The sequence below is a fragment of the Ovis canadensis genome, chromosome 15 (assembly GCF_042477335.2).
Source record: "Ovis canadensis isolate MfBH-ARS-UI-01 breed Bighorn chromosome 15, ARS-UI_OviCan_v2, whole genome shotgun sequence".
Classification (NCBI taxonomy): domain Eukaryota; kingdom Metazoa; phylum Chordata; class Mammalia; order Artiodactyla; family Bovidae; genus Ovis; species Ovis canadensis.
Genome location: NC_091259.1, coordinates 58,157,540 through 58,183,475, shown reverse-complemented (window position 1 = coordinate 58,183,475; position 25,936 = coordinate 58,157,540). Strand labels below are relative to the sequence as shown.

The window sequence follows — 25,936 nt, the reverse complement described above, 5'->3', positions numbered from 1 at the left end:
TTGCTAAGTGAATCTTCAAGTCATTTAGTTAAATTCCTCAACCATTAGTTGTTTGTTGCTACATTTTTTGGGGAAAAAAGATACACTTGGCTTTTTCTTTCTCTTACATTCTTTCAGAATATATAAATATATAAATATAAAATGACTGTGATAAGTGTTAAATCACTGCATCAATGCTGGTTGTATTTTTTATCTAAAAAAAATTGAACAAACCACAGTAATTTTCTATTTATATTAATAGCCACTTGAGGGTAAAAATGTCCTACTTGTAACCCCATTTAATAAAGGAAACTGAGCATCTCTCACCTGTTTCTGTTCCCAAGTCCAGAGGATTCTACCACTTTAATATATTTTATGTGCATTTCCTATGATACTGTTTTGGCTCAACTACCTCTTCTGAAGGGGATTTATTGACTTGTAATTAACAATAAAATAAGGTATAGTTAAAGGGTACAGTTTTCGAAGTTTTGACTCATGTATACAACTGTGAAACCATCACCACAATCAAGATAGTGAATATATTCATCACCCTTACAATTTTTCTCACAGTCCTTTGTGATCTTTCCTTTCCTACCTCTCAGACAACTACTGATCTTCTTTCAGTCACTATAGGCTTGTTTGCATTTTATAGAATTTTCCATACATGGAGTCATATAATAAATATTTAAATATGTACTTCTTTCACTTAGCGTAGTTGTTTTGAGATTCATTCATATTGTTGAATATATAAATATTTTATTTATTTTTATTGCTAAATAGTATAACAGTCCATTTTCTAAATATCCCACAATTTATTTATTCATTCACCTACTGATAGACATTTGAGTTATATCCAGTTTTCAGTTCTTATAAATAAAGCTTCTGTGAACATTCACATACAAGTTTTTCTATGGACATATTTTCTCTTCTCTTAGGTAAGCATCTAGGAGTGAAATGGCTAGATCATTTGGTAGGTATTATTTTTAAAAAACTATCAGATTGTCTTCAAAGTAGTTGTATCATTATACATTCCCACCAGTAGTGTATGACTTGCAGTTCTTCCACATCCTTGCTAGCACTCGGTATGATCAGTCTTTCTTTTTTCTTTTTTTAAAATATTTATTTATTTGGCTGTGCTGGGTCTTAGTTGCAGAACGTGGAATCTTCAGTTGTAGCATGTGAACTCTTAGCGGCGGCATGTGGGATCTAGTTCCTTGACCAGGGATCGAACCCTGGGCCCCCTACCATAAGAGCTTGGAGTCTTAGCCTCTGGACCACCAGGGAAGTTCCTGGTCAGTCTTTTAAATTTTAGCTATTCTAACAGTATAGTGTTGTCTCCATAGTGATTTTATTTTGCATTTTCCTGATGATTAATGATATTGGGCATCTTTTTATGTCCTAAAGTTGCTATTCACATATCTTCTTTGGTGAATTATCTGTCCAAATTGTATGTCTCTATTTTAATTGGCTTGTGGGTTTGTTTTTTTTTATTGTTGAGATTTAAGAGTCCTTTATATATTCTGGATATAAATCGTTTATGAAAAAAAATCCTTTATAAGATGTATGCTTTGTAAAGATTTTCTCCAGTCTGTGGTTTGTCTTATCATCCTCTTAACAGTATCTTTTAAAGAGCAGAAAGTTTTACTTTTTCTGAACTTCAGTTTATCAGTTAGTTCTTTTATGGATCATGCTTTTGGTGTCATTCGTAAGAAATTTTTGCTTAACCCACACTTATGCAAGCATTTTCTACTATATTTCTTTCTAGAAGTTTTATAGTTTTAGGTTTTACATTTAGGCTTATGATCTGTTTTGTATTAATTTTTGTATATGGTGTTAAGTATGGATTTTAGTTATTTTTGTGCTTATGGATGTCCTAATTGTTCTAGAACCATTTGTTGAAAATTCTGTCTTTTCTCCACTGCACGTTGCCTTGCACTTTTGGTATAAAATCAGTTGTCCATATAAGTGTGGGTTTACCTATGGACTCTGTTCTGTCTACTGATCTATTTGTCTTTATGTCAGTACAATGGTATTTTGATTACAGTAGTCTTATAGTAATTCTTTCAGTCAGATAGGTGTTAGTCCTCCAGCTTTGTTTTTCTTTTTCAAAATTGTTTTGGCTGTTTGTCCTCAATTCAGCTTGTCAATTTCTTAAAAAAAAAAAAAATCTCTATGGGATTTTATCTGTAGATCAGTTTGTAAGAGCTGACATCTTAACAACATTTAGTTTTCTGACCTATGGACAGAGTATATTGCTACATTTGTTTAGGAGGTACATTTTCTCTCAGTATGTTTCAAAAACTTAATTAATTAATTTGGTTGTGCTGGGTCTTAGTTGTGGCATGTGGGATCTAGTTCCCTGACCAAGAATTGAATCCGGGCCCCCTATATTGGGAGCTCAGAATCTTAGCCATTAGACCATCAGGGAAGTCCCTCTCAGGATCAGTTTTCAGGATACAAATCTTTCATATCTTTAGTTGGATTTATTTCTAAGTATTTCACAGGTTTTGGTTGTATTGTGACTAGTATTTTTTAAATTGTGGTAAAATATACATAACATAAATTTTACTATCGTGTGTGCGTATGCTCAGTCATTCAGTCATGTCTGACTCTTTGCGAACCCTTAGACTGTAGCTTCCCAGGCTTCTCTGTCCATGAAATTTTCCAGGCAAGAATACTGGAATGGGTTGCCATTTCCTACTCCAGGGGATCTTCCCAACTCAGGGATCAAACCCCTGGCTCTTGTGTCTCCTTCACTGGCAGGTGGATTCTTTACCACTGTGCCACTTGGCCACCCCAAATTTTACTATTAAAAATTTAATTGTTAAAAATTTAATTTTTGATTGTTACTTTATAAGAAAAACACAATTGATTTTATATATTGATCTTATACTCTGCAATCTTGTTAAACTCACTTACTAGTAGGATACCATCAGATTTTCAAATTAGACAGTTGTATCTGCTAGTAAAGAAAGTTTAATTTTTTTCTTTTCCAACCTGGATTGCCCTGGTTAGTATCTCCAGTACTGTGTTGAAGAGAAGCAGTAAGAGCAGACATCTTCATCTTGTTTCTCATATTAAAGGGAAATCATTTAGTCTTTCACCATTAAATATAACATTAAATATAATGCTGTGTCCGACTCTTGGGACCCCATGGACTGTAGCCTGCCAGGCTCTTCTGTCCATGGGATTTTCCAGGCAAGAATACTGGAGTGGGTTGCTGTTTCCTTTTCCAGGGGATCTTCCTGACCCAAGAATTGAACCTGGGTTTCCTGCATTGCAGGCAGATACTTGACCAACTGAGCTACAAAGGAAGCCTTCAAATTAACATTAGCTGTTGTTCTTTGGTTGGTTGGTTGGTTGTTTTTGTTTGTTTTCTATAAAAACCTTTTGTCAGATCAAGAAAGCTACCTTCTATTCCTAGTTTGCTGAGAACTTTGATCAGGAATGGATGTTGGATTTTCTTTTTACATTTTCTTTATTTTACTTTTGGTTGTTCTGGGTCTTGGTTGCTGAATAGGCTTTTCTCTAGTTGTGAGTGGGCCCTACTGTCTAGTTGTGGCTCGTGGGCTTCTCATTGCGATGGATTCTCTTGTTGAGGAACATGGCTCTAGGGCTCGAGGGCTTCAGTAGTTGTGACACATGGGCTCAGTGGCCGTGGCTCCCACGCTCCCGAGCACAGGCTCAGTGGCCGTGGCTCCCACGCTCCAGAGCACAGGCTCAGTGGCTGTGGCTCCCACGCTCCAGAGCACAGGCTCAGTGGCTGTGGCTCCCACGCTCCAGAGCACAGGCTCAGTGGCCGTGGCTCCCATGCTCCAGAGCACAGGCTCAGTGGCCGTGGCTCCCATGCTCTAGAGCACAGGCCCAGTGGCTGTGGCTCCCACGCTCCAGAGCACAGGCTCAATAGCTGTGGCTCTGAGCACAGGCTCAGTAGCTATGGCGCATGGGCTTAGTTGCCCCACAGCCTGTGAAATCTTCCCAAATCAGGGTTGGAACCCACGTCTCCTACATTGGCAGGCAAATTCTTTACCATTGAGCCACCAAGGAAGTCCTGGATGTTGGATTTTATCTCAGGAGGAAGGTGAGGTGGTCTGGTATTCCCATCTCTTTAAGAATTTCTCACAGTTTGTTGTGATTCACACAGTCAAAGATTTTAGCATAGTCAATGAAGCAGAAAAGTAGATATTTTTCTGGAATTGTCTTACTTTTTCTATGATCCAATGGATGTTGGCAGTTTGATCTCTGGTTCCTCTGCCTTTTCTAAATCCAACTTGTACATCTGGAAGTTCTTGGTTACCTGCCTTTTTTTATTTCCCCACCAGAATGCCTGAGGGCATTATCTTACATGATTCCATATTTTTTAGAAAAATATATGTATTTGGCTGCTTTGGGTCTTTGTCATGACACACGGGAGTTCGTTGTGCCATGTGAGGTGTTTAGTTGTGGTGCACAGATTCTCTAGTTGTGGCACATGGGGTCAGTAGTTGCGGTGTGCAGGCTTAGTTGTTCTGTGACATGTGGGATCTTACTTCCCTGACCAGGGATGGAACCTGAATGCCTTGCATTCCAAAGCAGACTGTTAACCATTGGACCACCAGGGAAGTCCCTATATGATTCCATTCCCTAAAGATATGATTCCATATTTTAACACACAGCACTGGAGCTGGCCCAGAGCAGGGATGTAGAAGAGAGGAGTCTGCCTTTGTGTGATCTTATACAAGTTATTTGACTCATTCAACATTCCAAACTTTAGGTTCCTTTAATATTCTGCAGCCATGCTGCTAGTGTTTCTCTAATCTGGTCTCTGCTAGCCAGGTAGCTTCCTTTTGGATGGTGTTCACTAGTATGTTCTCTTGGACTCTGGCAGAGATGATTTTTGCCAGGTAGCCTAGTGGGTCTATCACATGAGTCCTAGGTGAAAGGGCCAGGTTCTTTTTGCGATAATGGTTTAAGGCTTGGTATTGATACCATGTTAGAAAACTGTGGTATCTGCCTCATTCTAGGCTCGGATGGCAAACTGCTAGTGAGAGCCAGAAGGAAACCACTTAGAGAAAAATCACAAGTCTAGGCTACAAACTGTCTTTAGGGAGGGCCCCTTTGGTGAGATTCTGTAGGTGTCTTGGAATGCTGTCTCCTGAGTAGCCAGATAAGAATCTAGGCTTTGTGATGCCTTTTCTGACTCACTCTGGCAGTTACTCCTTCCTCTGTGCTCCCACATCATCCCATACATTGCTCTTATCTAGCACTTGTCACGTATTATATTCATTTAATTTCCTGTATGTCTCCTTCTCTAGAAAAGAGCCCTTGATGATGGAGATCATTCAGACTGATCTCTGTATCTTGTAGCCAACCAGGGATCTATTAGAGTAGAAGCCAGTGAAAGCTTAGTGAATGAATGAATGAATGGTGATAATAATAGCTAATTTTTTTTAGCACTTACTGTATGCTAGGAACTTCTCATATCTTCACTACACTCTTATGATGTAGGAACTCTGATTCTCACCATTTTATAGGTGACAGAATGAGGCTGAAAAATGTTAAGTAACTTGTCCATGACCTTACATCTAGTCAGTAGCAGATCTCAAATTCAGTCCAGATCACTTGGTTCCAGAGTCCAAATCCTTAGCCATGGTGCTAGAAGTGACCAAAAGGTTGACCAAAGACTGACCAAAGGCTAACTGAGTAACTAAGTAAGTGACTAACAGTTGTGTGAAAGAGAGGCAGAGAAGGTACTGGTAACCCTTCTGCCAGACATAGTTCTTCCGGGTTGTGAGTTTGAAACTACAGAGGTGAGTGAGGGCTCTATCTGGAGGCACCACTGGTCCATCAGGAGAAAAAACACTATGATTCAGGAGCCCATTTCTTACTGCTTATTCTTTTCTTTGACAAGAAAAAGGATTGGCCAAGGCCAGAGATCTGTTCTGGAATATCCCTGGAGGTGTTGCTATAGCTCATGTGCTAAGGAGTAATACTTACTCTTCCATCTGCCTGAAATGCCCTTCCCTCAAGCATCTACATGGCTCAAAGACCAGTGGTTTCCAACTGTACAAGACAATCAACTGGGGTCAACAGGAGAATATAATAGTGTGTATTTATATTACATTTATTTTTATCTCATTCTTTAAGTTTTATATATTTTTACAGTATACCTAGTGTCAGAATTGGAGAAGGAAATGGCAACCCACTCCAGTGTTCTTGCCTGGAGAATCCCAGGGACGGGGGAGCCTAGTGGGCTTCCATCTATGGGGTCACACAGAGTCAGACACAACTGAAGTGACTTAGCAGCAGCAGCAATGTCAGTATATATATCTAATTTATAAATACATATTCATATATGGTAATGTGTGCTTAAATTGTTTTACATGCAGATTATGTCAGTAAAAATGTTGGAGACTACTAAGTTAGTCACCTTGTGCATCTCTTTTATGAAGGACTATGTGTTGCTGAAAACTCCAGGGGTTGGCCTTCTCTGATTCTGTGTAATATTGTTTGTCATTTTGACTGGATATGTAGTCTTTGATGTCTTTAGAAGCCAAATGGACAGACGCTTAAGGGGATGGGAGAATCATGACTTTAGAAGACTGTCTCTTGCTTGCATGTCCTCCTGGGATTTGGTCATGTGAATCACTTGGCATCTCTCTCGGTACTAAGATCTCCTGGCCAAATTCTGTCTCCCCTTACTGATAGCCACAGCTCTCTGTACTTGTGTTGCCTTCTTCCTCACTTTGGGCCAGGGATCTTCCCATTTTCTCTTTTGGAATGAGAAAGGAGAACAAGATTTTTAGCTTTTAGGCACTTGAACCTTAGGAACAAGGTCCTGACACCCCGCCTTGACTGAGCGGTGGGATATCATGCTGGGACACAGGGCTGCTCTCTGACAAGGACACAGCTCACTCTGGCTTACTTTGTTCAGACTGCAGTGATTCTGAGTGGGCAACACCATACTGCCAAGCCTTACCTAGGTAGGGCATCTGCCAGATAACAGAATAATATGTGGGCGCATAGCCCCCAAAACAACTGCCTTTAGGTTTGTCCTAACATGTTGGAGTCTTTGTCCTTTTCCACAAAGCTTAGCTCTGTAGAGACTGACTATCCTTGTTGGAGGTCTCGTTATAGACCTTCTGCCATGTGTTTAGAGCAGTGGTTCTCAGCTGGGGGCAGTTTTGTACATTTGGCAGTATCTCGAGACAGTTTTGATTGTTATGATTGGCAGCATGCTACTGGCATCTGGTGGGTAGATGCCAGGGTTGTTAAATGTCGTACAGTGCATAGGGCAGCCCCCTACAACAAAGAATTAACCTGTCCAAAAGGTCAGAGCTGCAGAGACTTGAGAAACCCTAGCCTAGAGTGACTCCTGCTTGTCTCCACTGCAGTGTAGGGCACAAGCAGAGGAGTTCCTGCCTGCCAAGGGTCTGTGCTCAGGCCTGTATCAGGGTGTCTTCCCTGTAGACAAAAGACTCTTGTGGCACTGCTGGCTGTGGACCTTTCAAGCAACAAGACATGACGTGGCCTTTCTACTCCATATGTCATGCTGGGTGAGGCCAAGCTCCTTTGACAATACAGGCAGGAATGTGTTCCCTGCACTTTGCAGGTTGACACTTGTCTGTCCACCTTACATCTTGTGCCATTCTGCTAGGTCTTCTTTACCTAACTCTCTGGATGATAGCAAGTGATCATGTTTACAGTGTATGTGGAGATATATTCATTTTCAGGAATAAAAGGCCAATCCATTGTACTTTCATCAACATATTTTAATGCCTGTTCTGCCATCCCTCCTTTCCTAAGCCCTATGATTTGCGCATATCTCTTGGAAATTAATCTCTCTCTTCCCTCCAATGTATTCTAGTCTGGAAATTAGAAATTCAACCAGGCAATGACTAAGCGGTCTCCACCTAAGCCTCTAGGACCTTGTTTTCTAGGATGCAGCTGAGTGCACTAAATCTGCCTCATTTCCTCTCGCAGAACCTTTCCTGTGCCTCTGCGAATGGTCTAAGCTACCTCCAAAGTCTCTTGGCTTTAGAACTTTTCTCCTGAGCCCCAGCGGTTTTGGGGGGACATTGAGAGATTAGAGTACTTTTGTCTTCCACTGTTTTGTTCTTTCTAAGTGTCTGCTTTATACCATGTGCTGGGCTCCACTATGGGGGAGGAGAAGGATAAAGGGGCAGGGCCCAGACTTGTAACTTCTCTAGTTTATATAGAGTGGCAGAAGCAACCTAAGATCTGAGGTGTGCCTACCAGAGGAATACCAGTACCATCATTGACTCAGTAGACATGAGTTTGAGCAAACTCTGGGAGACAGTGAAGGACAGGGAAGCCTGGAATGCTGCAGTCCATGTGGTCACAAAGAGTCTGACATGACTGAGTGACTGAACAACAACAATCAGAGGAAGGCTGATTTTTGGTCACGTGTTTCAGAAGTTAACCTCCACCTGAGCTGTATGTTTGTCTGGGAAGATTGTTGTTGCTGTTTGGTGGCACACATTCAGAACATTTCTGGAATGCCTCATTTAGAATAGTTATTTTTTGAGTAAATTCTTATTAATGCCACTGTATAAAAAGCACTATTTTAGAGACAAAGGGGGTGAGCAAAACAGAAAAGGACATGGTCCCTGCCTTCAATTTCTCCTGACCATTAAGGGGAAATTAGAAAGCCTTCTCATGCAGGACAGTTTTGGGGAAAGATACAGATCTTAAAAGAGGATGGTAATAAATCTCACCATTTCATTCTGTTTCAAAACTTTTTTGGATTCTTGCTGCTCACAGCAGTAGTTTTCAAACTTGAGGAATGTACAAATTCCTTTTAAGGCAAATCATTTATCTTGGCCTGCAAACCTGGTTTTATTTAATAGCATTCAAATATGTACAAACATAAAATTTAAGTTTCTATATAAAATTTGTGTACAAATATAAACAAAAAAAAACCACACGCTGATACTTTAAATAAAAGCACATTTCAAATCCAATAAAATGACACATTTTTGCCGAAACCCGACTGCTCCCACCCGAGGCTCTTTAAGTTCAGCATGGCTGTATTACTGGGTGCTGTATGGTGACTCAGTCCTCCCACTATTTTTCTCTATTCAAGTTCCTATGAAACTTTGTTTTATATAATGCATCATGATTTCACTCGACCTTTTCTTGGCTTGAACATATTCCTTGTACATTAAGTCCCCTTCTATTTCTTTAATGTTGATTCTTGACAAAACATGGAGATAAATTTGTTATCTCTGTGGCTAAATACCACCCAACTATTAAAAATATTTTTAAACTATTATTTTTATGGTTTCCATTAAAAAAAATCATAGTCTTATAATATTGAGGAAATGATTAGGTACAGTGGTCCACATATGCTAATGATGTGATTTGCCATATTATGAATGATCATTCAGTAATTGTTTCAGTTAGAATTGACTCCTGTTGTGAGAGAAAATCTTTTCAACCTGATATAAGCAAAAGGGGAAATTTATTTTGCTTATAGAACTGAAAAATATATGAATAGGGCTATCTATAGGTATGATTTCATTCAGAGCTTAAGTGATGTCATCTGGATCCATCTCTTGCCTCAGATTTGTATCAAGCTTTCCTGCAGCATCAGGGAGAATATATGTATGTATGTGTGTGTGTATAAATAACCTCCATGTATATTCTTATATAAATTAAAGAATGTTATATACATATGATGTTTATGACATAACGGCCAGGGGAAGTCATGAAGCCAGACTGCTTGAGTTCAGTATTTACCAGTTCCTGGCTGGATAATTTTGGGAAAGTTACATAACCTTTTTGTGCCTCAGTTTCTTCATCTGTAAAATAGGGATAAAATGGTATATATCCTTTACATAGTTGTAAAAAAGATTAGTGAGCTAATATATGTGAAGTGCTTAGCACAGTTCCTGTTATAAAGTAAGTTTATGTAAATGATGGATTCTATTAGTATCATTTTATTATTATTATAAAAATATATAATATAATATGAAGTGAAATGATGTGAAGTTTCTCAGTCATGTCCTACTCTTTGTGACCCCATGGACTATAGCCTTCCAGGCTCCTCTGTCCATGGGATTTTCCAGGCAAGAATGGCGTGGGTTGCCATTTCCTTCTCCAGGGCATCTTCCCAACCCAGGGATTGAACCTGGATCTCCTGCATTGTAGGCAGATGATTTTACTGTCTGAGCCACTAGGGAAGTCATGATAGAGTAATTCAGGATTATTTTATCCCAGATACACCAGGATAGTACAAGAAAAAAACCCATTCCCTATCAGTTTAGTTTAGTTCAGTTGCTCAGTTGTGTCCCGCTTTTTGTGACCCCATTGATTGCACCACGCCAGGCTTCCCTGTCCATCACTAGCTCCCGGAGCTTGCTCAAACTCATGTCCATTGAGTCGATGATGCCATCCAACCATCTCATCCACAGTCGTCCCCTTCTCCTCCAGCCTTCAATCTTTCCCAACATCAGGGTCTTTTCCAGTGAGTCAGTTCTTCACATCAGGTGGCCAAAGTATCGGAGCTTCAGCTTCAGCATCAGTCTTTCCAGTGAATATTCAGGGTGGATTTCCTTTGGGATTGACTGATTTGATCTCCTTGCAGTCCAAGGGACTCTGAAGAGTCTTCTCCAACACCACAGTTCAAAAGCATGAATTCTTCGGCACTCAGCTTTCTTAATGGTCCAACTCTCACATCCATGCATGATTACTGGAAAAACTATAGGTTTTACTAGACAGACATTTGTTGTCAAAGTAATGTCTCTGCTTTTTAATATGCTGTCTAGATTGGTCATTGGTCATAGCTTTTCTTCCAAGGAACAAGTGTCTTAATTTCATGGCTGCAGTCACCGTCAGCGGAGATTTTGGAGCCCAAGAAAACAAAAAATACTGTATGTATTCCTTTCATAGTTAGGATTTTATGGGAGAAAACACGTAGATGTGGCAAGTGTTAAGGTTACTGTGACTATGGCAGTAAGTTGCAAGCATTGCTTGCATTCCAGAATCATGGCTTTACTTATCTCTTCCTGCAGTATACAACTGGACCGTGGATGAGGTGGTGCAGTGGCTGATCACGTATGTGGAGCTGCCTCAGTATGAGGAGACCTTCCGGAAGCTGCAGCTCAGTGGCCATGCCATGCCAAGGTCAGGAGGAGAGTGGGTTTTCTCACTTGGGGGGGGGGGGTAGGGAATGGGCTGGGGTTGGCCTGCCTTCAGGTTGCTCTCATGTGTTAAATGAAGTTTCACTCCTTTCAGGGCAGAATTTGTAGACTTCTTTTCTCACATTTACTGTGTAGTTGCTATAAAGCATAATGGGCACTTCACATCTATTCTCTTATTTAATATTTCTATCAATCCTGGGAAGAGTACTAATGGCTGCCATTTATTGAGTACTTAGTACATGCCAGGCACTCTACTCAACACTTTATATACAGTATCATTTAATTCTTACATCAGTCCTGTAAGGTAGATATTATTGTGTCTAGGTGATAAACCTGGCTAAGTAACTTTTCCAAGGTCACATGGCTAGTTAGAGGCAAAACTGTGATTTGAACCTAGATCTAGGTAGACTTCAAAGCCTGTGCTGCTTCTCTTTTCTTCAGCTGGCTCCCCCCAGCAGCTGTTTCTTTCATTGTCCGGGGCCCTGGGGCCCTGAGGCTCCTTTAACGTCCCCTGAATTACCCATATACAGTTTATCTACTCTAAAACAAGGTACAGAGATGGGGGCCAACTAGCACTGGCCCCAGCCTCCTCTCTGGAATGAATGTTCCAACAACTGCTGTGTCCTAAGTCTGCCTCTCTTACAGATACAGTATGCTAGGACTTGGGGTGGTGTGGGGAGGGGCTAGAGCTGCTTGGACTTCTTGTTATGTCAGCTAGTGCCGTATGTCATCCAGTGATTAATCCATTTACTTATTCATTCAATCAATATTTACTGGGTACCTGTTCTGTGCCAAGCACTTGTGCTGGGTGCTGGAAATAAAGATGGCAACAAGTTGCTCTTCCCCTCAAAGGGCTTACTGTTTGGTAAGTGCTCATTATGTATAATCTGTCGTCTTATTATGTAGGTGCATCTGGTTATGAGCTTCAGCAAAGGGAAAAGGGGAAGGTGAAGCTGTTGGAATGTCTACACATTTCAGCCTCCAGTCATAGAGCTACCGGGCAGTGCTGTCCAGGCTATGCTGAGCCGGCTGGTCCCTCTTCTGCTGCCCACAGCCTCTTCTTCACGGCTTCTCCCTCCTCTAGAGAGAGTAATAATCTTAATGTTTGTACATCCCTTTATAGAGTTTCTTTCCTACCTGTTATTTCAGTTGATTCCCACTATTCTGGGAGGAAGGAATTATCCCAACTTTTGGGCAAGCAAACTGAATTTCGAATATTTTATGATTTATCAAAGCCGGTAAGTTGCAGAGCTGGGGATTTAGAACCAGCTGCCTGGTTCTAAATGCCCTGCTTTTTTCACTGCATCTTCCTCTTGCCCCATGTAGTTGAAAATAGGCATGCTGGAAATACTCCGTGTAGTTCTATTTAACAACACTTTACCAAGCATACCCTGTGCCGTGCTCTCTCCTGGGCCCTGAGGACAAAAACACATTAGACCTCACACTGGCCTTGAGGAACTCCATGTTTAGTGGAAGAGACAGACAATTAAACAGATTGAAACAATTAAACCATGAAGCTCCAGGATTTAGATTCTTTCTCATGGAAATAGCAGTGTTACCTTGTGGATCCCTGACCCATTCCATCTTGAAGAATGGCAATGGCTTGGATTAAACTGGAAAACATAGATGAGGAATCAGTTCTCAGGTAGTGAGCTCACTTGGCCATTCCGTGACTAGGATTAGATCTGAGACCAGACCCAGCCAGGCTGGGCACAGGGGTAGAGGCAGCCAAACTGTGGTACCTCAGTGACAGTAGGAAGCGTGGAGCCTTCAGAGCAGGGAGTGTGGGGTAGAGTGGGGGTGTTTTTCTAGTCCTATCACTAGGCAGCATGGTATAATGGGATGAATCTAGCAGATTTGGGTTGAATCCTGCCTTTGCCACTTACTTGCTGTGTGACTTTGGGCAAATTACTTATCACGAAGTCTCAGTTTTCTTATTTGTAAAGTGGAGCTAATAAAAGAACTGGGTTCCTAAAGTGTGGGGACTAAATGAGGTATTGTATGTAAAGTGTCAGAATAGTATGAGATACACAGCTGCTTAATAAATGTTAGTTCCTTTCTCATTTCTCGTTGCTTAGAAAATCATAGGTTTCTTTGACAAATAGACTGTAGAAAAGGTGATACTTACTTTGATCAGTTAGATGAAGGCCAGTACACTTGTTAGAAGTGCTCTAAAGAGAGCCCCAAGAACTCCCAAGTTTGTAGGAAGCATCGGATTTACTTAAGTTTACAGAAGGAAACTGAGGCCCCAGGGAAGAGATTAAGCAGCTTATGTCAGACAAGTGAATCATTGATGGAGCTGGGGCCAGAAGCTGGATCTCCTGACCATCCCCACCCCTACCCCACCCTCACCCACATCAGGGTATCTCACTGCCTGTTTTATAGATGGGCTTGGTTGCTTCCCAGGACTAGAGAAAGAAGTAACTATGCCTGCATGCCCAGGCAGGAGTGTAAATGACACACTGATGTCAGAAGCTTTTCTTTATCTAGGGAAACAAAGCTATGAATCAGAAAAGAGCACAAACCATAGTATAGTAGATCATCCTCACTTGTGGGACCCAGACCAGTGGTTTTTCAACCTTTCATGTCTTATACTCCTCTCCCCTCTATACCCACTAAATTCGAGCAGAAGAGAAACAAAGTCCAGTTTTTCCTATATCATTTCCTTGTTTATAGGTCCTCTCTTATTAAGTTATTATTAACAGTATGATTGAAGGATATAAAAAGTATAGTAATGTGATTGAGAGTCAATTACTATTACTCAAATACAAGATGACAAGACTAATGCAATGCTCTTTGTCAGCAGATTTATATTTAATGACAGTTAGAATCAGGTAAATTCAGAGGCCCTCAGAATCCCTGGGTCATGTGGCATAACATTTTGACCTGGGCTGGACAGGAGAATGCATTTACAGATGGTGGGAGTGTGGAGACAGGTGTTTGGTGGATAATCCCTGGGAGGAGAAGCACAACAGAAAATTTACAGTTGAGTATGGGAATGGTCACAGGTAGTTAATCCTTAGAAAATATGATATTCAGGAGATGATGGACATGGGGAGAAAGGTGAAGAAATTCTTGGTGAATGTTATGTGCTCTCTTTACTGCCTGTTGAGATCCACTGGTGTTGACTCTGTATACTAGAGTGAAGAGGGGAGCAAGCACCAGGAGCTAGAATTCATGGAAGTGTTCCTGGAGGAGGTGGGTAATCCTACCAGGATCCTTCCTGCTTTGCCAGCAGGGAACTGAGCCCCTGCTGTTTGCCCCCACAGGCTCGCTGTAACCAATACCACCATGACAGGGACTGTGTTGAAGATGACAGACCGGAGCCATCGGCAGAAGCTGCAGCTGAAGGCCCTGGACACGGTGCTCTTTGGGCCTCCTCTCTGTGAGTCCTGGGGAGAGGGAAGGCTGCTGATGTGCCATGGACCCCAAGGCTGGGTTGAGGTCCTGGGTCTGCCCCAAAGGGATAAAATGAATGTTCTAGAGAGGTACATCAGAAGGTTAAAGAAGGCATTCTATAAAAGAGGTGGCATATGACCTCTGCCTTTAAAGATGGGTAGGGCTTTATTCCATGGAGGAGGCAGGAGAGGCCAGTCTAGGCGGAGAAGACAACCTGAGTGAGAATGCAGACACTGAATATGAATGGTATGCTCAGGGATAACAACCTGAAGCGGGCTGAGTGCCGTCTAGCTGTTCCTGCTGCCGCTGTGGACCTGCAGAGGCCATGGACTGATTGCTGAACATTTCGTGTCCTTGAACAACCAGACAGGGCTAAGCAGGCTTTCACTGAAGCAACAGAGTTACACTTAGACTAGGGCAGGTTGGTCTCTTCAGCCCAGGGTCAGCTGAGGGGATTAGGTGCTTCAGCTCCTGAACATCTGTCAGGTGGGAATGATCAACCTTGCCATCCTTTTTTATCCTAAGTGAGCTCAACACAGAGTAGTAAAATTTATTAGAAAATTTGCCTTGACCAGAAGGCTCTTCAGGCCTACTCTGTGTCCTTTGGGAGCTGTTGGCACCAGCCTGACCCCAGTGGAGGATGCCAGCAGCAGGATACTTTGAAGCCCAACACCAGTCCAGAGAAGCCGCAGGCAGGCAGGGTCAGTGGCAGTGTGACATTTCCCTGTCTGTGCGTTTGGCTTGACAAATACCCCAGTTGATGTCTCAATAGAGGTGGATAGGTCCATAATTTTTTGGTTTAAAAAAGCTTTAATAGACTTTATTTTTATTTTATTATTTTTTAAGATTTGTTTATTTTAGTTTTTGGCCACACGGCTTGTGGGATCTTAGTTCCCCAACCAGGGATCAAACTCAGACCCACAGTAGTGAAAGCCTGAATCTTAACCACCAAGAAATTCCCTATTTTTATTTTTTAATTTAAAACATTAAAAAAAATTTTTTTTTCTCTTTTAGCCATGCTGCATGGTTTGTGGGATCCTAGTTCCCTTACCGGGGGTTGAACCCATGCCACTGCAGTGGAAGCAGAGTCTTAACCACTGTACCACTGGGGAAGTCCCTAGACTTTATTTTTTTGAGTAGATTTAGGTTCACATCAAAATTGAGTGGAAGGTACAGAGATTTTTCCATACGCTTCTGCCCCCATACATGCACAGCCTTCCCCATTAAAAACATCTTCACCACAGTGGTAGATTTGTAACAACTGCTGAACCTACACCGACACAGCGTTATCATCCTGAGTCCATAGTTTACATTAAGATTCACTCTTGGTGTTGTGCAGTCTGTGGGTTTGGACAAATATATAATGAGTTGTATCCACCTGTGTGGTGTCAAACAGAATGGTTTTTCACTGCCCTAAAGATCCTCTGTGCTCCACCTGTTTATCCTTCTCTCTTCCTCAACCCCTGGCAATCATTGATTTTTTTTTTTTTTTTTTTTACCTCTCCATAGTTTTGTCTTCTTCAGAAGGTCTATACCTTTTGTAAGTGTGAAACAGAGCAACATGGGAGAAGACCATTTTCATTTGCTTTGTTGCCTTTTTTGGTCTTGTTCTATGTGTTTAGTCACTCAGTCATGTCTGACTCTTTGCGACCCCATGGACTGTAGCCCGCCAGGCCTCTCTATGAGGATTCTCCAGGCAAGAATACTGGAGTGGGTTACCATGCCCTCCTCCAGGGGATCTTCCCAACCCAGAGATCGAACCCAGCTCTCCTGCATTGCAGGTGGATTCTTTACTGTGTGAGCCACCAGGGAAGCCTTTTAGGTCCTAGGACACATTTTTTCTTATCTTTCATTTATAAGTTTTAAATAAATGACACAATGAAGGCTCTAATTGTGAGGCCCACCCTCTGTACTGAGCAATGGCCTTTTATTCATCCACCAACCTTTTTAAAGCACCTACTGTGCACCACTAAATGACAGTCTCTTCTCTCAAGAAGGTCCATCTAAATGAACATTGGCATGTCAACAAATTCAGTAAATGGTCAACAGATACAGTGGTATAACAGTCATGTAAGTCATTCCATAGTTCAGGTGGGAGCGCAAAGTAGGGAGGAGTTTTCAGTTGGAGACCGAGAAGTTTTATGGAGAGGATCACTCTTGAGTTGACTCTTGAAAAATGGGAAGTGGCCTTATTAAACTTTCTTTATTAACAGCCTACCCCCCTCTCTTTGTATACACCAGCAAAAACTATACCAGAAGAATCAAATCCAGCAGTGAAAGCTAGGTTATTTTTTCAGAGGCTCTCCCATGTCACCCTGCAGTTAGGGGGAGGCCTTTGGCAGCCTGAAATCTTCTTTAGTCTTCTGAGATATACTAATAGACTGTTAACACAGCTAGTGCTAATGGTAAAGAACCCACCCGCCAGTGCAGGAGACATAAGATGTAAGAGATGTGGGTTTGATCCCTGGGTCAGGAAGATCCCCTGGAAAAGGAAATGGCAACCCACTCCAGTATTCTTGCCTGGAGAATCCCATGGACAGAGGAGCCTGGCGGGCTACAGTCTATAGGGTTGCAAAGAGTCAGACATGACTGAAGCAATGTAGCATACACATGGTCTGTATCGAAATAGTATTTACCATATCTGAAAGGGTGTGTTAAAAACAGGTTAAAGTAAGTAAGAATTGCAAATGGAAAAATCACCTTTTTCTCAAGCACACACGGAACCTTCTCCAGGATAGATCATATCCTGGACTGTAAATTTAGCCATGGTAAATTCAAAAAAATTGAAATAATTCCAAGCATCTTTTCTGACCATAATGTAGTAAGATTAGATGTCAATTACAGGAGAAAAACTATTAAAAATACCAACATATAGAGGCTGAACAACATGTTGCTGAACAACTAACAAATCATAGAAGAAATCAAAATATGCACAGAAACGAATGAAAATGAAAACACAACAACCACAAACCTATGGGACACTATAAAAGTAGTGCGAAGGGGAAGGTTCATAGCAATACAGGCTTACCTCAAGAAACAAGAAAAAAAGTCAAATAAATAACCTAACTCTACACCTCAAGCAACTAGAAAAGGAAGAAATGAAGAACCCTATGGTTAGTAGAAGGAAAGAAATCTTAAAAATTAGGGCAGAAATAAATGCAAAAGAAACAAAAGAGACCATAGCAAAAATCAACAAAGCCAAAAGCTGGTTCTTTGAGAAGACAAATGAAATTGACACACCATTAGCCAGACTCATCAAGAAACAAAGGGAGAAAAATCAAATCAAAAAAATTAGAAATGAAAATGAAGAGATCACAACAGACAACACAGAAATACAAAGGATCATAAGACTGTTATTAGCAACTATATGCCAATATAATGGACAACTTGGAAGAAATGGGCAAATTCTTAGAAAAGTGCAACTTTTGGAAACTGAACCAGGAAGAAATAGGAAATCTTAACAGACCCATCACAAGCAAAGAAATTGAAACTGTAATCAGAAATCTTCCAGCAAACAAAAGCCCAGGACCAGACAGCTTCACAGCTGAGTTCTACCAAAAATTTAGAGAAGACCTAACACCTATCCTACTCAAACTCTTCCAGAAAATTGCAGAGGAAGGTAAACTTCCAAATTCATTCTATGAGGCCACCATCACCCTAATACCAAAACCTGACAAAGATGCCACAAGGAAAGAAAACTACAGGCCAATATCACTGATGAACATAGATGCAAAAATCCTTAACAAAATTCTAGCAAACAGAATCCAACAACATATTAAAAAGATCATACATCATGACCAAGTGGGCTTTATCCCAGGGATGCAAGGATTCTTCAATATCTGCAAATCAATCAGTGTAATACACCACATTAACAAATTGAAAAATAAAAACCATATGGTTATCTCAATAGATGCAGAGAAAGCCTTTGACAAAATTCAACATCCATTTATGATAAAAACCCTCCAGAAAGCAGGAATAGAAGGAACATACCTCAACATAATAAAAGCTATATATGACAAACCCACAGCAAACATTATCCTCAATGGTGAAAAATTGAAAGCATTTCCCCTAAAGTCAGGAACAAGACAAGGGTGCCCACTTTCACCACTACTATTCAACATAGTTTTGGAAGTTTTGGCCACAGCAATCAGAGCAGAAAAAGAAATAAAAGGAATACAAATTGGAAAAGAAGAAGTAAAACCCTCACTATTTTTATTTGCAGATGACATGATCCTCTACATAGAAAACCCTAAAGACTCCACCAGAAAATTACTAGAACTAATCAATGAATATAGTAAAGTTGCAGCATATAAAATCAACACACAGAAATTCCTTGCATTCCTATACACTAACAATGAGAAAGCAGAAAGAGAAATTAAGGAAAAAATTCCATTCACCATTGCAACAAAAAGAATAAAATACTTAGGAAGATAGCTACCTAAAGAAACAAAAGCCCTATATATAGAAAACTATAAAACATTGGTGAAGAAATCAAAGGGGACACAAATAGATGGAGAACTATACCATGTTCATGGATTGGAAGAATCAGTATAGTGAAAATGAGTATACTGCCCAAAGCAATCTATAGATTAAATGCAATCCCTATCAAGCTACCAACGGTATTTTTCAGAGAACTAGAACAAATAATTTCACAATTTGTATGGAAATACAAAAAACCTCAAATAGCCAAAGCAGTCTTGAGAAAGAAGAATGGAACTGGAGGAATCAACCTGCCTGACTTCAGGCTCTACTACAAGGCCACAGTCATCAAGACAGTATGGTACTGGCACAAAGACAGAAATATAGATCAATGGAACAAAAGAGAAAGCCCAGAGATAAATCCATGCACCTATGGACACCTTATCTTTGATAAAGGAGACAAGGATATACAATGGAGAAAAGACAATCTCTTTAACAAGTGGTGCTGGGAAAACTGGTCAATCACTTGTAAAAGAATAAAACTAGAACACTTTCTAACATCATACACAAAAATAAACTCAAAATGGATTAAAGATCTAAATGTAAGACCAGAAACTATAAAACTCCTAGAGGAGAACATAGGCAAAACACTCTCTGACATAAATCACTGCAGGATCCTCATGACCCATCTCCCAGAATATTGGAAATAAAAGCAAAAATAAACAAATGGGACCTAATTAAAATTAAAAGCTTCTGCACAACAAAGGAAATTATAAGCAAGGTGAAAAGACAGCCTTCTGAATGGGAGAAAATAATAGCAAATGAAGCAACCCATAAAATAATTAATCTCAAAAATGTACAAGCCACCCCTGCAGCTCAATTCCAGAAAAATAAACAACCCAATCAAAAAGTGGGCCAAAGAACTAAACAGACATTTCTCCAAAGAAGATGCAGATGGCTAACAAACACATGAAAAGATGCTCAACATCACGCATTATCAGAGAAATGCAGATCAAAATCACAATGAGGTACCATTTCATGCCAGTCAGAATGGCTGCTATCCAAAAGTCTACAAGCAATAAATGCTGGAGAGGGTGTGGAGAAAAGGGAACCCTCTTACACTGTTGGTGGTAATGCAAACTAGTTCAGCCACTATGGAGAACAGTATGGAGATTCCTTAAAAAAATGGAAATAGAACTGCCATATGACCCAGCAATCCCACTGCTGGGCATATACAGTCAGGAAACCAGAATTGAAAGAGACACATGTACCCCAATGTTTATCGCAGCACTGTTTATAATAGCCAGGACAGGGAAGCAACCTAGATGCCCATCAGCAGACAAATGGATAAGAAAGCTGTGGTACATATACACAATAGAATATTACTCAGCCATTAAAAAGAATACATTTGAATCAGTTCTAATGAGATGGATGAAACTGAAGCCTATTATATAGAGTGAAGTAAGCCAGAAAGAAAAACACCAATACAGTATACTAAAGCATATATATGGAATTTAGAAAGATGGTAACAATAACCCTGTATGTGAGATAGCAAAAGAGACACAGATGTACAGAACAGTCTTTTGGACTCTGTGGGAGAGGGCAATGGTGGGATGATTTGGGAGAATGGCATTGAAACATGTATAGTATCATATATGAAATGAATCACCAGTCCAGGTTTGATGCATGATACAGGGTGCACTGAGATAACCCAGAGGGATGGTATGGGGAGGGAAGTGGGAGGGGGTTTCCGGATGGGGAACACATGTAAACCCATGGCGGATTCATGTCAGTGTATGGCAAAACCAGTACAATATTGTAAAGTAATTATCCTCCAATTAAAATAAATAAATAAAAAGAAAAATCAGCTAGGTCTAGAGAGCATGAGAATCAGAATCCTGGGTATATGGTACTGGGTCTTGGAGGTCAGAGCCAGCAAGGGGAGCCCCAGTAAATTGGGTTAGGCTGATACCAGGACAGAAGTATCTTCTCCTAGACTCATTTCATTTAGCCTCTAGGTTGCCTGTAACCTAATAAAAGGAGGTCAGAGGTCAGCAGAAAACTTTCTGAGGTAGGCAGAGCAGAGGTGCTATAGTTAAGAAGATACTTCACATCCACTAGGATAGCTACAATAAAAATGAAAACAGAGGAAAGAACAGAAAGTAAGTGTTGACAGGGATGTGGAGAAATTAGAACACTTGTACATTTCTAGTGATAAGGAGAAAGGTTCAGCTACTTTAGAACATAGTCTCACTGTTCCTCAAAAAGTTAAACATAGTTACCATATAACTCAGCGATTCCATACCTGGGAATGTACCCCAAAATTGAAAACAGGTACTGAAACAAGTACATGTACATAGCAGCTTTATTCACAATAGCTGAGGTGGAAGCAACCCATATATACATTGATGGATGAATGGATAAATAGTTGTAGTATATAAACACAATGAAATGTAACTCAATCATAAAAGGAAGTGAAGTTCTGATTATATGCTACAAGAATATGTATTGTTTGATTCCATTTATACGCAATATTCAGAATAGATAAATCCATAGGGATCAAATTAAGATTGGTGGCTGGCAGAGGCTAGAGTGAGTGGGAAATGGGAAGTGGCTGGTAATGGGTATGGGATTTCTTTTGGGATAATGATGAAGGTTCTAAAATAATTGTGCTGATGGTTGCACAGTCTTGTGAATACACTAAAATCACTGAATTGTTTAATTTAAAAGAATGAATTTTAGAGTATGTGGATTATATCTCCCATCATCACCATCATTATTATTTCAACTTGATTTTTTATAACCTTTAGACTTCCATTTAGAGAACTTCTTATAAACCTAGGGAAGCACCTTGGTCTCTTTTCAAAATTGCCCCTCACTGTATGACTTTCGTGTAGATTGTTTTTCTCAGTATATATTTGCTGATTTGTATCATGAAACAGCTGAACTGAAGGATCCTTATGACTTCTTTCAGCTGTGACATTCCATGATTTGGGGGAGAAACCCTTTGGTTGATAAGGATTCTGTGTAAAAGATAGGAGGCCTATTCTTTCCCCTTACTACCTGTATCCTGTACTTTTAGGACTTCTGTGTTCAGCCCTTGTCTTACATGTGACCTTTGGCAGTTCACTTCTCCTGCTTAGATTTGGCTTCCCTCGTCTGTGGAATGGTCTTGGTTATTTAGGCTCTTACTGGCTCTCTCATTCAAGAACTCAGAATTGGTGTCCTCCTTGGGAGCTAAGATGAATCCAGCAGCTGTCCTGATGGCAGAGATTGTTTTTTATACTTTCCTGCTAATACTTCTTAAAGAAAAATTTAGAAAATTGTCAGCTGGAACCTAAGGAAGATACTAGGAAGCTCTTTGCCAGGAGACTTCTGCAAGAGTGGGCCGCCCCTGGTGGGTGCCTGCAGAGAATCCCTTGACCTGTGTCCCCTAGGTTCTGTTTTCCCATTTGCACGTGGACTAAAACCCTTAGTCAGTGCTCTTCCCTGTCCAGCACCCATGCAGGATTTAGAGTGATGGCCTGTGCTAGCTTGGACCTGGGTTCTGCATCCAGGGTGAGCTGGTTAAGGCTGTGATCTCAGGCCTCCCCACTGGCTTGCAGTGAACACCCCCTGAGCACCTGGGCTGGCTTCAGTTGCCAGCTGTGGCTACCTTGCCCAGTATTACTGAAATCCCACCGCCGGCCTGAGGCTTGAGAAATTGCAGATCACAATTTTGTTTACAGTAGTAGCTGGAGGGTCTGCTGAGTGAGTGGATCCATCTGCCCACAGCAGCCTCAGAGCTTGGGAAGAGGGAAGGAGGATCAGACTGGCTCAGCCTGGAGTCCTGACCAGGAAGACAGCTCGGCCCTCCCTGCCTGGGCCACAGAGCAGCGCAGGTGTTTCCCGTCTTTTCCGCCAGCAGAGCTGGCTCTAGGCTGGCCCAGCTGGGGCTCTCCTGACAGTGCCGGTGGCCAGGTGTCAGGTGTGCTCTGAGACACAGAGGCCCAAAGACAGTGCTCAGTTTGGGGTCTCAGCTGATCTCTCATTATGGCAGCAAATGATTCACTGAGGCTCAAATGAGGCGAGTTTTAAACAGCAGAGCCATGACTCAAACCTAGGTTTTTAGCTTATATTTCAGCTCTCTTTTCTACTGTATTATCCCACCCTCCACTTCTGTTAGAGGAGACAAGATGTAAGAGTCCCAGCTCTGAAATCAAACAGACTGGCTCTATCACTCAGTCACTTGGTGACCTTGGGCACATTCCTAAGGTTCTCTGTGTCCCAGTTTCCCCTAAGGGGTAGCTGCTGTTGTTAGTGTGTATCACTGTCTTGGGCTCAGGGCTGGGTGCCCTTTGTGCTGTTAGGAGTACTGAGAAAGGTGCAGAAAGAGGCCTGCACAGTAATCATGGGGGTTGGGGGGACTTGTGAAGAGGAAAAGACAAAGACTGCACCTTGTTTTCCTTCCACAGTGGCTCAGGTAATAGGAGAAGGCACCAGTGAGCGGGAGGGGCTGCCTGTCTGGGACAGCTTGCTCTGTTCTTACGCGCTTTCTCCTTTTTGTTATGTTCCTTCTCTAGGATGCCTTTCCAGCCTCTTCCTGGGCATGCTCAACCCTTCCCTCTTACTTTCCACTTTCCTCTGGGGATCCACAGCCCTTTGTACCTGCTTTTTTGTTTGTTATTTCAGATTTCCCTCTCTTTTATCGAAAGTATAGTTGATTATACTAGTACAATATTGTGTTAGTTTCAGGAGCACAGAAAAGTAATTATATCTGCTTTCTGTATAACAGTCTGTTTCCCTGTCTGTTACTCTTTAAACTGGAAGCTCCTTGAGGGTAGACACAGCTTTGTTCATCTGTCATTGCCACTCAGCTTAAGGCCCAGCAAGGAAGAGGTGGAAGTTACACAGAAGGAGGCTGGGCCTCTCCAGAGCTAAAGGCTTGGGGGAGGTAGGGGAAGAGTCTGGCTCAGCTTAGCTGTGGGGAGAACTGCTCCCCGTGTAGTATCTGTGCACCGGTGGGGCAGCTAAGGCATTTTTTGGGGGGCTACAATCAGAAGAAAAGAGGGCCCAGAAATAGTTCTTACAGGTTAAACAGACACCTCAGCATAGAAGGCTATGTAAATGACAAAAGAAATTCCTAGCAGCTACTGTGGCAGTGAGGGGTGAGTATCTGTATCTGTCAGGCACAGGGGACTGTGGGCAGTAGAGAAGCAGATAGAATACGTGGGGAGAGGGGATTCCAGAACGTGATAATCACTGGAGCCTCACGTTCTCACCCTGAAAACTGGCACCCTGAGAATTCTGTCACTCTGCGCTCTGTGCACATGTCAGCATCTCATTTGTTTACACCCTCCTCCCTTGCCTCAAGCCTGACTGTGTTAACAGTTGACCTCATTTTGCTAAAATCTATTTGTAGCATTCAGGCTGGGAATTTTGCCACCTTCTGGCTCCCCAGGCCCGAACCATCTTCCCTGGGTTAGTTGTGTTCATCTCGCCGGCCATGCCCGCTGTCATGAAACCTCTGTAGTTTTTCCGTGGCTGAGTTCACTGGTGACAGGTGGATTCTGAGAGCTGAGTTCCCGTAGAGGCTGTGAGGACAGCTCGCCAGACATTTCTTCCTTTCTTTAACTTATTTTAATTGGGGATAATTACTTTACAGTATTGTGATTTTCTTGCCATACATCAACATGAATCAGCCATAGGCATACAAGTGTCCCCTCCTCCTGAACCCCCATCCCTCCAGGTTGTCACAGAGCACCGGCTCTGGGTTCTCTGCATCAAACACCAAATTCCCACTTTGCCAGACTCTTGTTCCCAGGAGCTGGTATTTGCCTTCTGTATGCACTTTATATTGTTCCTACCCTTTCCTGCTAGAACCTCCCTTTCTTCTTCCTTTTTGCCTCCTTTCCGCCTTTGCTAAGTGCCTGCTTTGGTCAGGCTCTATGCTAAGTGTGAGGCTACAGAGATAAATAAGTCTTGTGCCCTGGTCCTGAGGAACCCACAGTGACTGATATGAAAGCTGAAAAGCACACAGGGCAATCTTTGAGAAAATACATGTTTTTAGCTGTCCAGTGAGTGGGTTGGTCAGAGAATCCTAGTCCAGAGGAGAAGGAATGGGCAGGTCTCTGTAAACTATGGTGGGCTGGGAAGGTGGTAGAAATCGAAGAATGGGACTCAGGTTATGATAGAAAGAAGAACATCATGAATAAGGCACAAACTAGATTCTTAGTTTCCCTATTTCTCCTTCTTTTTTCCTGACACAGTAGCTTATAGATTTTTGTATTAGGGTTCTCCAGAGAAACAGAACCAATAGTATATATATATAGATATAGATATGAGGAGGTTTGTTATGAAAATTGATTCACGCTATCTTGGAGGCCAAGAAGTCCCACAGTCTTCCATATATAAGCTGGAACCCAGGAAAGGTGGGGTTGTAGTTCAGTCTGAGTCTGCAGGCTGAGGACCAGGGGAGCTGATGGTGTGTGAATCCCTGTGAGTCTGAAGACCAAGAGCCAGGAGTGCTGATGTGGGTGGGCAGAGGAAAATGGATGTGTAAACTCAAGCTGGAGAGCATATTTGCCCTTCCTCTGCCTTTTGGGTCTGTTCAGACCCTTAGTGCCATGTGGACAATTGGTTGATGCCCAGCCTCATTAATGAAGATTACCTTCTTAACTCAGTCTACTGATTCGAATATTAATCTCATATGAAGACAACTCCACAGACACACCCAGAAATAATTCTTTATCATCTATCCAGATACCCCTTAGCCCAGTCAAGGTGACACATAGAGTTAACCATTAGGGATTCCCTTAGATATCAAAATTCTCCAAGCCAAGCTTCAATAGTATGTGAACTGTGAAATTCCAGATGTTCAAGCTGGATTTAGAAAAGGCACAGGAATCAGAGATCAAATTGCCACCATTCACTGGATCATCAAAAAAGCAAGAGAGTTCCAGAAAAGTATCTACTTTTGCTTTATTGACTATGCCAAAGCCTTTGACTGTGTGGAC

The 25,936-nt window shown here is 41.5% G+C and overlaps 1 protein-coding gene across 6 annotated transcripts in view; it reads left to right on the top strand.

Moving 5' to 3' along the window:
* STIM1 (stromal interaction molecule 1) overlaps positions 1–25,936 on the top strand; it is a 196,154-nt gene that overhangs the window by 146,503 nt on the left and 23,715 nt on the right. For all 6 annotated transcript variants that reach the window (XM_069553454.1, XM_069553451.1, XM_069553453.1 and 3 more), the window contains 2 exons: positions 10,995–11,106; positions 14,393–14,508. In XM_069553454.1, coding sequence (XP_069409555.1) covers positions 10,995–11,106; positions 14,393–14,508 — 228 coding nt within the window. The remainder of the gene's footprint in view (positions 1–10,994; positions 11,107–14,392; positions 14,509–25,936) is intronic.